This window comes from Polypterus senegalus, chromosome 7 (assembly GCF_016835505.1).
Source record: "Polypterus senegalus isolate Bchr_013 chromosome 7, ASM1683550v1, whole genome shotgun sequence".
NCBI classification, from domain to species: Eukaryota; Metazoa; Chordata; class Cladistia; order Polypteriformes; family Polypteridae; genus Polypterus; species Polypterus senegalus.
The window spans coordinates 101,281,819-101,296,275 of NC_053160.1; the positions used below are offsets into that span (position 1 = coordinate 101,281,819).

The window sequence follows — 14,457 nt, forward strand, 5'->3', positions numbered from 1 at the left end:
AACACAATGCTGTGACGTTTACTTTTAAAACATCTGTATCATCTTGTGAATAATATTATTATAAAATAATTAAATATTGCTTCTTCAATAATAAATGTTATTCAGTAACCTATTCATGTCTTATGAATCTCCGTGTAGACACCCTTCAACTAAACTGTTAGCCAAATTTATTTCCCTGTTGAACATTTAAAATAATCTCGATTTAGTCAAAATTAAAGATACATAGGGAAGATTGTAATTTTACAAATTACACATACAGTATCTTCAGTTTCTAACATGTAGCTGTCACGTTAATCACTCTGAAAAATGTGCCCTCACAGTTCCCCCTCAGACAAAAAGGAAACATTTTAAAATGAGGATCTAGTGCTGATGCTTTGTGTCAGTAGCATTGGATGACTAGAATATGAAAGAAAAAGAACTGGCCATTGTGACTGACAACTCTGCTAATATGATCTGTACAGTACAGCTTATGAAAATACCTGTTCTTCATGCCGGCTGCTTTATGCAGACACTCATTTTGGTATCGTAGACTGCTCTGAAAATTCCAACAATTTCCTGGTTGCTTAGCTGGGTGAGGAGTGTTGCAAACTTTTTCCACCATAGCACTACATTTAGCCACATGCTTAAAGAGAAGCAATGTTTATTGGATTTGCCAACACACAGACTAGTGGTCATGCGATGAATCAGTGCATTGGAAATGCTTCAAAGGTTTTTGGAACAACTGCCAGCCAGCCTGCCATCTCAGCAGTTCTGCAAACTGTATAGGCAGTGAAGTTGCTCCTGGTGTGACTGGCATGCAACGCACTTGTCTGCAACACATCCTTCACCATTGCCCAGTTATTTCTAATGTAGTGACATGTGATTCGTCATGTAGGAATCTGCTGCCCGGGATGTTCAACTGTCGTAAGTTAGGGCTACTCTCTTCACTGACCTGAGAAATTTGGAAATGCTTTGCTTAAAATTTTCATAATGCCTAGGTACAATTGCTTCATTTGTTTGTTTTCTCATTGGTATAGTATACCGCAGTTCGAAAATGTGTGTCATTTGCCGAAAGCCCTCCTTTTCAACAATGGTGTGGGGTCTCGTATCTTTACAGATAAAAGCTGCTATATTGTTATTTTTTGAGCATGAGGTGAATTAATACTTTAAGAGCTTATTATTTTTTTTTTTCCTTTTGTCCCAGGGCTGAATATTTTTCCAAAGAACTCACAAAAAAGCACACAAAGCAATGGTTTCACACATGATTCAACATATCATACTTATTTATGACAAATATCACTCTGTTTTATGTTCCAAGAGCTTCTACAGTATGTAAATTCACATATTTGTTATGTACTTGTCTGTCTCATCAATCATAAGCTGAAAAGCACTTTCTGGGGAAAAAATAGAACAGCTTGAAGTAGTCAAGTGGCTGGTAATCTGTATTGTTCATTAGCACATCGTGTTGTTTGATGAAGTCCAGTAGCCAGCTTGCTTCCCACGGATCTTTGTCTGTGTAGTCCTCCCAGGGCAAACGTTGGCGTAGGCATGTCAGCTACACAAGCATGTGCAGCACTATGGTCAGCTGGGAACAGATCAAATGTGGACCAATTAGCTGATGCAGGTACCTTTCGGTTTTTGATTTTCAGATCATTTGCATCAAAATTAGAGTTCCATAAGTGTCTGTGTAGTCCTCCCAGGCAAATATTGCTGTAGGCACGTCAGCTTCATAATCAGCTGATGCAGGTACCTGACTATCCTTTTTGATCTCTAAGATCACTTGCATCAGAATAGGAATTTGATAAGTCTGAGTCTGATTCAACTAATAAATAAATAATATGCACAGAGTTTTTTGCTTCACACATTCGCGTCGCTCTTTCGCCCGATGTTGGTGGCATTCTAGATGTTGTTTACACTGCTCACTCACATGTGGAATTCGATGTCAAGTCGACGAGTCTAGCAGTCCTCCTAGAAAAGAGTGTCAACCTATAATGCAGCAGTGAGTTTTATCAACATTTACAGCTTTTATCACCCTTTGTCCCAGGATGACAACATTAGTCAACATTTTCCCTCAACACCTTGAGAGGAAAAAAGCCAAAATCCGCCCTAAAAGAGTTAAACGGAAGGTTGGCGCTACCCGCCTTCTCCAGTGTAGGTTGTTTAAGTTTTACTTGTTTGGATGTTGACTAAAATTACGTTTATGGGTGATGTCGGGACAAATGATTTCTCAAATTTATTGTGTTACAACAATACTTTTGAGCTGCACAGCTAACATATGGTTTTGCTTTTACTCAGTTGTTCTTTAATGACATACCATTTGAATCCATAGAAAGTCCACACATCTGCTTTAAGTGGATCAGGGGACACCATTTTATGCTGTCCTACCTTCAGTCAGTCCCGTCTCATTCTATGAGAGGTAGTAAAGTGCTTTTTCTGTAGAACGCCTTAACAGGTGCATTAACAACATCTACTGGATCAGACATCAAAAACGAAGATAAGCAAAAATCTAAATATAGTAATTGATCAAGATATAGATTCACAAGATTGATCATGACACTTTAAGAATGGATAGTAAATCATTTAAATGAAAAACAGCAATTGATTGGAAAATCGATATTTTTGCCGAGGCCTACTCCAGCCTGTAGAATATATCATAGATCCCACCAAGTCAAAGTATCTCCCATGTAAGCATATCAACTGGTGCAGAGTATGCCAGCACTATCAAAAATAGCGTCTTTCCATCATTAACAGCTAAGAAGCACTGCTCACTTTGTGCCATTTAAAAAGAAGCTGTGCCCGAAGTACAGAAAAAATACTGGATGTTATTCTGAAAAAATAGTAGTCTTTTGCAAAAGATGGTAAGCCAGAGAGTTTTGGTTCTTCTAGTGAAGAATTCAATTTATGTGTCTTCTTTTAAAAATTTTAATGAGACAGTTTCTATTAGAGCAATGGCGAAAATAGTGGTTGATCACCATGGGGCCATGGAATATATGTCTGAAAAAGGTAAAATTAGTTTAACATAGATCAGTTATCCCAAAACCTGCTAAGGAGGTCATATACTTCACTACTAGAATCTGGAGAGCCATGATTATTAGTCCTTTATCTCAAAAGCCATATAAAAAACATCCACCAAGGCAGAGCTCCACTAAACGTGAGTCCAAACATCTTGTACATAGAATTACCAATTAGAAAATTTGAACTTGTCACATTATTAATTCTTGCAGCAGAAAGTTAAAGAAGCACAAGGTTGTAGAAGGAGAATTTCCTGAAATAAAAAGATAGTTATGAAATAATACACCTCAAAGCTATTGCTACCTTTGTAGCACTTGTAACCAAAGAATACAATCTCTGATGCAAAGGAAGAGCAGAATAGTTTAAGAGAAGGATAGCTTGAGGAGTAAGGGGATATTAAAGGAGACAACGGAAGAAAGAAACTGTGACATAACTCAACAAGAGGCTGAAACTTTAGGACATTCCCAGTACAGTGGAACCTTGGTTCACGAACGTCTTGGTACACATACAACTCGGTTTACGACCAAAAAGTTTGCCAAACTTTTGCCTTGGTTCACGACCACACACTCGGTATACGAACAAGCCAGTTTCCCTTTAGGTTTATACATGTTCAGTCTCTCTCTGTGCAGCGAGCGAGAGAGCGCCGCACACACGCACGAGAGAGAGAGAGAGACACAGAGAGAGAGCGAACAAGCAAAAGCAGGAAGGCTGGATGCATAAGGTAGAAAAGGCTTGTTTTTGTTTTTAGTTCTGTTTACAGAGATCGGTTCATAGCGTGCATTGTGGCAATGTTACTTTTCTTGGTGGTTTATTAAATTACAGATTTTTCAAATGTTCATTTTTTTTTTGTGCTTAAAACTCATTAAAAAAAAGTGTTTTTAGCGAGCGGTTCCTAGCACTATAGCGCAAACTATTGCAGTGTTAGTTTTCTCTGTTGTTCAAGGTTTTCTCAGTGTTATTTAATGTTTTTACATTTAGTTTACTATTACGCTGTGCATTCTATGGTATAATTAACTATATTTGTGCTTAAAAACTAAAAAAATATATATTTACATACAGTTTGTACGGTCTGGAACGGATAAATTGTATTTACATACAGTCCTATGGTAGAAATTGCTTCGGTTCACGACCAAATTGGTTTATGACCAGAGTTTTGGGACAAATTATAGTCGTGAACCGAGGTTCCACTGTGCATATGGAAAAATGCCTTGGGATTTAGAAGGACAGTGAAAACAAAGGTGAGCATTAGAAATGTCCACACTAAAACATTTACATGTGTGAAATATAGTTATTGCACAATTTAGACTTGTGTATTTTGATTATTAAGGTTTTTAGAAGCAAAAATTACGTTCTTCAAAATCAGGTCCCAATCAATCCTATCAGTTAAGTAAAGCTAAAGCACAAGCCTTTGTTTTTATAAATACATTTTTCACACTTTAATTAAACCGGCATGTCACCTAATTTGTAATCACAAACACATCATCGTTAAATAAACAGTGGAACCTCGGTTTACGAGTGTTTTGCAAGACGAGCAAAATTTTTTAATACATTTTGACTTGATAAACGAGCAATATCTTGCAATATGAGTAGTATGGATACACTTTGTCTGCTGAGCGTCATGTGATCACAACTGAGCTGATGGTTCTCTCTCTCGTGCGTCTCTCTCCTTATCGCTCTCGCTCGCGCGTGCCTTTCTCTCCTTATCTCTCTCTCTCAGGCGCAGCGCGTGTCTCTCTCTCCTTATCTCTCTTGCTCGCCCGTCTCTCTCTCTCTCGGGCAATCGTCTCCTATTCTCCGTCTGAGTCTGTGTGCCTCACTCATACAGTCAACATCCGTACTAGCGTATACTGTTTACTGCAGCATTGTGACTGTGTGTGTGTGTGTGTGTGTGTGTCTTGTGCATACGTGTGTGTAATGAAGTGCGAGTCCCATCTTGCGCCCCAAAAAGTGCAAGCTGAGTCTCAGTACTTTAACACCACCAGCCTTATTCAGCTTGAAACAGCAACAGCGCTGTTATTTATTGTAGTGGAATCTTTATAATGTTCCTTGTATCACCCATTGACGGCAGGCGCTTATAGCATGTCTGCGATCTTTTTGGATGCGCTTATACGGCGAACTGCTACAGCGCTGGGAGACTGCGATTGCTTTGGGGCACTCTTCTGCGTGTCGTCCTGTTGGGTGGAATTTAGAAACTCACTCACACCAGCCATAATTTTTTAAAGGTAAAGTGCAGGTTAATTTGTTTTATGTATTTTTACTTTATATTTTGTATTAATCATTTTTGTATGAATAGTTTTGGGTTGTGGAACGAATCATCTGAGTTTCCATTATTTTTTATAGGGAAATTTGCTTTGATATACAAGTGCTTTGGATTGCGAGCACGTTTCCGGAATGAATTATGCTCGCAAACCGAGGTTCCACTGTAATCAAATAGACCAAGATAATTAATATAATTACATGGTCTTCTGTTGTCACAAGGAGAAGAAAAGCTGTCTCATATTATGAAGGGTATGCAGTTGGATTGCCAGATTATCCAAGAAAGTAATAATTTTGTCACAAATACAGAAAGGTACAGAAAAGCAACATTCTTCACTTACAGTATATTGTGCAAATTTAAAAAAATAAAGTTTGCAATTTTTTTTACACTAATACATTGTTTTTCTATAGGTGCACAGATTTCTGATGAAGAATTGCAGAAACTTTTCACAGATACATTTTGCAATGTATGTGGAGCTGTACTTCAGTTTGAATCTCAACGGATATCCCATTATGAGGTGAATTTGTGTAAAACATTTCAAAGCTATAGGTTGTGTTGGAAAAAGTTCAGTCCTTAGAAATTGGAATACACAGATGGCCCCCTACCCCCCAAATCTGATTCTAGTGTACTTCAAATACTAGGTTACAGGGCAGTATCAGTCTTGTCTCTATCTGCATGGTTTTTTTTTTCCCCCCAAGGTACTCCAGATTAATCATTGACCCTAAATTGGCTTGAGGTGAGTGACTGTGTTTAAATGTGCCCTGTGATGAATGCAATTCTCATTTAATTTCAATCCCGATACAATAGCTTTGCCATTCCATGACTTTATAAAATCAAAATGGGGTTTAGCAAATGGAAGAAGATATGATTTATACCATTTAGGAAGGTTTCCCCTACAGTTTCCAAAATGTAATTGGTCTATGCAACCATTTTGCTTAAACTTTAGTCTTTGACTTAGGTGAAAATTTCTATTGGCCTTTTTTAATATTACTGTTTCATTCAAAGGGTGAGTTCATTTATGATTCATGATGTTGTATAGTTCAACATCTATGCTGATCTGTTATGCACAGCTCCTTCGCTTTCTAACTCTTTCTGTTCTATTTCAGGGTAAGAAACATGCCCAGAAGGTGAAACAGTATTTTCAGACACGAAAATGTGAACTAGAAACTGATGCAAAGAAATGTGAATCAAAAAATTTCCAGGTACTAATAAACAATGCAAAACGGTTTACAAACTCAAAAGGGGCTTAGTCATTTGCTGTTCAGTTTACATTTTTTAGATACAAACTCAGTTGATATGAATTTCGTATAGATAATGCATCTGTCATACCAAACAATTTTTTTTAATATTTACAGTGACGAAATGTATTTGACCAAAACTTTCTTTTTTAATTTTATTGATTTTATTGTAATCATTCCATACAAACAGATCAATTTTTACAAAAAAAATAGGATTGAAAACAAATCAACCCCCACCCCTGAGAAAGAGAGCATGGCCAACGGACTAAAACTTAAAAATAGTAAAAATGAATAAATTGATGAGTTTATTAGGTGGTTAAAGATACATGGAGTAGAAAAAGAAATGGGGAGAGAATCTACTTCTTCAGTGCTTTAAGAGCTTATTCTAAAATATTATTGATTAGATCCTGCCAGGTTTTGAAAAAGTTCTGCACAGATCCTCTAAGTGAGAATTAGATTTTTTCCCATTTCAAATAATATAAAACATCCATTACGCACTGACTTAAGAGAGGAGAGTTAAGATTCTTCCAGTTTAGCAAAATAAGTCTGCAAGCCAATAGTGCAGTGAAGGCAATCACAGTTTGTCCTTCTCCACTTTAAGCCCATCTGGAAGAACACCAAACACAGCTGTTAGTGGATTATGACACCAAGGCTATCTGAAAGGTATTTAAAAATTTTTGTCCAGAATGATGTTATTTTGGTGCTGTCCCAAAACATGTAACTCAGTGAGGCTGGAGCTTGATTGCAGCGTTCGCTGGTTGGATCTTGCCCTGGAAACATTTTGGATAATATTAAGTGAGACAGATCTACTCGATACATAATTTTGAGTTGAATAATTGTATGCTTTGAGCATATGGAGCTCGAATGAATTCTCTGCATTTCTACCTTCCACTCCTTTCCTGATATGTTGAGTGAGAGATCCTTTTCCCATTGTCTTCTTGGATCTGTGAAAGGGTGGGATTGTAAAATATTTTTATACATTTCAGAAATGCCGCCTGAGTCCTGAAGGCCGAGCAATAATTTTTCCAGCATAGAGGAAGGTGGGAAATGGGGAAAATCAGGCAGGTTCTTTTGACAAATTTTCTGATTTAAAGATAGTGAAAGAAAAGTGTTCCTGGAAAATTTAATTCGGAATGTAATTGTCCATAGGATGCAAAGATGTTGTCTATATAAAGATCTCAAAGCAATTTAATCCCAAATGTTTTCCAGATATTAAAAAATTGCGAGGGTTGAAAAAGGTGGTTCTCATGCAGGGGTACCACAGATAAAAGATTCTCCATCTTAAAATGCTTTCTACATTGGTTCCATATTCTGAGTGAGTGAAGCACAATTGGGTTATTAATATATTGGCGATAACTTGCATTTATTGGGACACAAATCAGGGAATATAGAAAAGTACTGCAGGATTTTATTTCTGTTGCGGACCAGTCTTGTGTATGTTTATCTATTTGTGTCCAGATTTTTATAGCTTGTATGTTTGCTGCCCAGTAATAAAACTGAAACTTAGGTAGAGCCATGCTACCTTCTGTCTTAAGTCTTTGTAGAGTCGCTCTCTGTATACGTGGATGTTTTAGGTTCCAAATAAATGAGGTTATGGTTGAATCTAATTGCTTAAAGAATCATTTATTAATTTATATTGGAATGTTTTGAAATAAAAAAAGAAGCTTAGGAAGGATATTCATCTTAATAACGTTAATTCTTCCAGCTAGAGTGAGATGGAGGGTTGACCATCTATGCAAGTCTTGCTTAATTTTTTTAATACAGACAGTGAAATTTTGTTGATAAAGAGCTTTATGTTTACTTGTGATATTTACCCCTAGGTATTTAAACTGATCTGCAATAATAAAAGGGAAGATGTCCAATCTAATAATGTATGCTTGAGAATTAACAGGAAAGAGCACATTTTTATTCAAATTAATTCTGAGGCCAGAGATCTTTTGAAATTTTGTAAGTGCTGTTAAGACTGCAGGCACAGTATTTTGTGGGTCTGATAGATACAAAACCATATCATCCGCATATAGAAAAATTTTCTGTTCCAGTCCTTCTCTGATAATCACCTTTATCTGATAAGCATTTCGATAGTGGACTACCAGTGGTCCAATGGCGATTGCTAATAGCAGTGGGTGACAAGGGGCATCCTTGTCTGGTACCACGTTCTAGTTTAAAGTAGTCTGAGCAAATGTAGTTAATACAAACTGAAGCTTCTGGATTTATATACAGTAGTTTGATCCATGCACAAATATTCGGGCCATACTGAAATTTCTCTAATGTAGTGAAAAGGTAGTTCCATTCAATCATATAAAATTCTTTTTCTGCATCCAACGATGATAATAACTCTGATGTGTTTGACTTTGCAGGTGAATATATTATATTAAACAGGCATCGGAGATTGGAAGCTAAATGTCAGCCTTTAATAAATCCAGTTTGATCTTGTGATATTACCGAGGGGAGCACTTTCTCCATCCTTCTGGCTAAGATTTTAGAGAGTATTTTAATGTCGTTATTCAGAAGTGAAATTGGTCTGTATGATGCACATTGTAATAAGTCCTTATTTTGTTTTGGAAAAACAGTGATTAGTGCTTGGCGAAAGGTTTGTGGAAGAGATTGGTTATCTCTGGCTTCTGTAAATGTTGCTAATAGGAGGGGAGCTAGCTGAGCGGAGAATTTCTTGTAAAATTCTGCAGGGTAGCCATCAGGGCCTGCTGCTTTCCCGCCTTGGAGTGACTTTATAGCATCTAGTAATTCTGATAACGCCAGAGGTTTATCAAGTTCCTCCGCAATAGAAGTGTCTATTTGTGGTATCTGTAATGTATCTAGAAATGTATTAGATTGTGTATTGTCTTCTTTAAACTCAGTAGTATATAGGGATTTATAGTAGTCTCTGAAAGTGTGCATTATATTTTTGTGTTCGACGATTTTATCTCCGTTCGTGTTGGTGATTACCGAGATTGCGTTGCGCACTTCTTGCTTGTGAATTTGTTGAGCTAAAAGCTTATTAGCTTTCTCTCCATGTTCATAATAATGATGTCTGGATTTGTAGATTAGTTGTTCAGTTTCTTTAGTTGTCAAGAGGTTTAATTCTGAATGTAGAGCCTGCCTCCTCCTATGTAGAGTTCAAAAGATTCAAAGATTCATAGCTTTTTTTTTTCCTCTAGAGTTGAATTGTTTTTCAGCCCAATGCAGAAAAAAGTGTGGTCTTGGCAATAAATACAGCAAGGGATGCTGGATTTTATCAGTACCCATTATTGCTTATGCAGTAGAATGTAAACCTTGATATACTTTACACACAGTTCTCTGGACAACTCTGTTGCAGTGAACTACAATTTTATTGCCAGGCAGAATAGTTGCCACAAAATTGTTTCAGTGTTATAGTCACAGATACAAAAGCAGAAAAATACAATTAAAAATACAGTTGCATGCAAAACTTGTAATCCCAGGCCACTTTAAATTCCTTCGCACCTCACTATTAGCGTCTTTTGTTTTGCAAATGTGTCGATCAGCACAAGTAGCAAGCAGCCTGCTGTCCCTTCCCAAACTCCCAACGCCACAGCTCAACTCGGACAAAAAGTTCTCCCAGCTTAAGTCTGTTTATTTGGGTGTGAGGTGCCTAGAGTTGTATATGGTAAATAATATATCATTATTTGGAATACATGCATTTCATGTGTCTACAACGATCTGGGTAAATGTATGATGACAGGAAATGTTGAACACATACCTAAAACTGAAAGTTTTTTCATGTTATAGTACTAATGACAAAATTTTGACATGAAGTGGATAATGTGTGAATATAAGTCCAGATATCAAATAATCACTTTCACAAAGGTATAACAAAACAAATGTGCTTTTATTCAAGAATGTAACCTAAGAAAAATAAATCAGGTTAGTATACGATTTTGACACGACCGTTGGGTGGTGCAGCGGTAAGAACTGGTGACTCATAATCAAGAGGTTTCGGTTTTGATTCTGGGCACTTCCATCATTTACCGTTTTGAGTAGTGAGCTGCTGTTGTTGTTACTATTATAGAATAAAAACATACAGAGGGTACGGAAAGTATTCAGACCCCCTTCAATTTTTCACTCTTTGTTATATTGCAGCCATTTGCTAAAATCATTTAAATTAATTTTTTTCCTCATTAATGTACAGACAAAAAAAAAAAATTTTTGAAATTGTTGCAGATTTATTAAAAAAGAAAAACTGAAATATCACATGGTCCTAAGTATTCAGACCCTTTGCTCAGTATTTAGTAGAAGCACCCTTTTGAGCTAATACAGCCATGAGTCTTCTTGGGAAAGATGCAACAAGTTATTCACACCTGGATTTGGGGATCCTCTGCCATTCCTCCTTGCAGATCCTCACCAGTTCTGTCAGGTTGGATGGTAAATGTTGGTGGACAGCCATTTTTAGGTCTCTCTAGAGATGCTCAATTGGGTTTAAGTCAGGGCTCTGGCTGGGCCATTCAAGAACAGTCACAGAGTTGTTGTGAAGCCACTCCTTGACTGTTCTTGAATGGCGCAGGCAGAGCCCTGTTCTTAAACCCAATTGAGCATCTCTGGAGAGACCTAAAAATGGCTGTCCATTCATTCACTGTTTGGAATTTTTGAAGAAATACAAGGATGCTTTTAAGTTGCTGGTCATTCCACACAAAAAGGTTTTGAAGAACACTTTTATTGTTAGATACTGCTTGAAAGAGCTTTCATGTGAAGTCCGACGCAAGAGTTATAGAGTGATATCACATTCACACATTAAACTGCACATTAGACAGTCTTAAGTAGACAATGTACAATGGCAGTATACAGTGCACACAGCAGACGTAGTCACTAGGATTCATAACCCATAGTCCGTTCATGGTGTCTTTGTTAGAATGATTGATAGCACAATCTTATTACCTTAACAGATTATTGTCATGTGTGATGTAACCTTATTAATTACATGTAGTAATATACATGCAACATATCACCACTGTCTGGCACCATGATTAGTGAGTATAACTACTTTCCTCAACTGAAAAATCTCAAAACATACTTATTTTACTGTTGCAAACACAGAATTACAATTCTTAATCTCTGTGTGTATGTATGCTATACCATATTGCTCATTAGCAGACCCCAAGCTAAGAATGACAGAACTGAGGTCTGGATCTAAAAAATGAATGATTTATTAACTAAAAAAGACTTATAGGGATAGGTAATACAGGTACAGTTGACATACACAATAATTAAAGAACAGATTGCTTTCTAGGCATATCTTTTACAATTAAGATCCCATCTACCAATGGAATGGATAGTCCACTTTCCAATGCCATTAATCTCACAATGTGCCTTCCTCATAAGATTTACTGTTACATCATCCTCTACTCTCTACCTCCTTGAAAGATGAACCCTTGCTAATGTAATACACATGACTTAATGCACCTGTACCTGTAGTCCAGGAAAAATTTCTAAGCTTCAGCGAACCTGGCCTTAAGCACTTCCAGGTCAACTTGGGAATCACTTCCAGGACTGGATTGAGCCAATACAACATGGCCAATACAACATAACCACAAAAGACAGAAAAACAAATTAATTAAAATACAAGTGGAACAGATTTTGCTTTGATGCAGTATCAGTCTAGCTTGAAAGACATTTCTGATGAATTAAAATGGAACTTGCTCTTCAATTATTCTAGTGTCAGCCATGTCCTTTAGAAACACTACACTTACTGTAAGCAACAAAAATTATCCAGCTGATTAAATAATTCCATTTTGTGAAAAAAGCTGCTACTTGATGTGTTTTACTTTCTTTTTTCGTCTGCAGAAAGATGAAAATGTGGATAAGAACCGTTTCTGCAGTCTCTGTAACATGGTTTTCAGTTCTGTTGTTGTGGCTCAGTCACACTATTCGGGGAAGATTCATGCCAAGAAATTGAGAAAACAAGGTTCTACGCAGTCTTCTGCTAGTTTGGCCACATTGACTGCCATCCCTCACGAAGGTAATATCTGCTGGTAACAAGTATATTGTTAGTTTGTAAAAAGTTTTGTCAGTTACACTTAAATGTCTACTGATTTTATTTTTTTTATTATATAGTATTTTATGTTAGCAATTGGATTACTCTAATAAAGGTTCTAAATTTATTCTGTATCTAATGAACTTCTTGAACAATGCCTTCTGTAAACAATTAGAATGTCAGTGCTCAGTCACAGCAGAGTGATAGTTAGGAAGACCACCAAACAGGAAGCTTGTATACCCTAAAAAATTAAGTAAAAATCAAGAAAAGTAAAAATGTGTGAATATTATAAATGAAGAAATGATCACGTAGAGAACATTACAAGTACTTTTTATGAAAAAAATACTTTTTTGAGCTTCCACTTTGGCACTAAGGTATTCCTAAACCACTCAGATGATTATAGTTCATCTATATCTTGATAGTTGTTACCTATTTTACTGTATCATTTTTGATAGCAAAAACAAAGCATAATGTATAAATATGCGTAAGGTGTGGTTGTTAGTAAAATTAAGTTGGGTAAACATGCAAATGCCAGAGGCAGATTACCTATAAAGCAATATTACTATGTGCTGCTGGTCTTGCCCTTATTCAGTGGTGATCACAGGCTGACATGTCTGTAGAGATGCTGGGGTACAATCTGACCCCAGCTAAAACAGTTTGTTTTAAAAGGTAATCACTATGAGCATTTTGGTCCAGGTAACATCAACACAGCTGAACCATGGCTGCCTGTTCCCAATGAGCATAGCCAGTTTTTAGGAATGAGTATGAAAGTAGATCAAAAATCAGTAGTGCTCAAAAAAAGGGACAAAAAAATTGCACTGTTAAAAATAATGAATTTTATTTTTCTGGTAAAATGCAGCAGATTTTCTGATGGCAATCTAAGATATTTGCACCACACATATAATTTTAAAGAAGTGTTTTGCACATTGGTCATTGTAGCCATTATCTGCCCTCAACCACTTTATACCTCACCTGGCCACACATTTTGATTCACTTTATAAACACCAATAGCAGTTACGTATATGAATAACATGGTACATCACTGTTTTGGACAAAAAGTCTTGGTCTATACCAATAATTCCTAGTTCACTACAGCTACAGAACCAACCCAAGGCAACTAATTGTAACTACAGCTCACTCTAAAATATTTTATAAAGCCAGTTGTATATGTCCTTTGTACCTTACTTTTCTTTCTCTTTTTCTCATCAAACAAATAGTTTAGCTTGCAAAGCACACCATTCTTCTCTCTATTATAACTACAGGCATGGCTGGCCTTAACCATTTTTGGGGCTCTATGTATGGTTTTACTGTGGGTCCCCAACTAGAACAATGCAAACATCTATTGTTATATTTACATTTTTCATCAAGATAGTCCACCTTTGAAGTGGAGCTGAAAGGCAACTATAAATCTTTTGCAGCTGTCCAAAGAAGGCAATGGAATCCTTTGAGTTCTGGTTGCCTTTGTTACCGCTAAATTCAATGTGTTGGCAGCACATAGCAATAAGAAAGTGCAGGGATTTTTTTTTTTTGCAGCAGTCCTGCATATGCACCTTTTTCCTTCCTCTTCACGTTGTCACCATTATCAGATGACTGCTCTCTGCGATCATCAGAAATAATAGAGTTCCTCAAGCTCCCTCCAGGATAAGAGAAGACAAAATTTCTCCTGTTGTCTCAGTTACTGGAAAGAATTCCATAAAGTGCTCTTTAATCCTGGGTGCTTCCTCCAGTGTGACAGTTCTTATAATTAGTACTAGCCAACACGTGGTGTAGCATACGGCGCATAATTATTTATTGATGGGTGAACACTTCCTGAAAGACACAGTTGTTCAGTGGAGTGTGATTTTAAATGTGCATTAAGATATCTCTGCAGTCAGAATGTTTTCGAATAAATAGTACATTGAAAGACCTGTATGGAATGTGTTTGTTCAGTGGAGTGTGTGTTTAAATGTGCTTTGAGATACAGTATTTCTGGAGCATGAAGGTTTTGG

General features: G+C 36.8%; 1 protein-coding gene across 1 annotated transcript in view; it reads left to right on the plus strand.

Moving 5' to 3' along the window:
- The window catches only part of zmat1 (zinc finger matrin-type 1), a 77,528-nt gene that overhangs the window by 36,451 nt on the left and 26,620 nt on the right, over nucleotides 1–14,457 (plus strand). Inside the window, exons 2-4 of the mRNA XM_039759103.1 lie at nucleotides 5,659–5,765; nucleotides 6,355–6,450; nucleotides 12,280–12,454. Coding sequence (XP_039615037.1) covers nucleotides 5,659–5,765; nucleotides 6,355–6,450; nucleotides 12,280–12,454 — 378 coding nt within the window. The remainder of the gene's footprint in view (nucleotides 1–5,658; nucleotides 5,766–6,354; nucleotides 6,451–12,279; nucleotides 12,455–14,457) is intronic.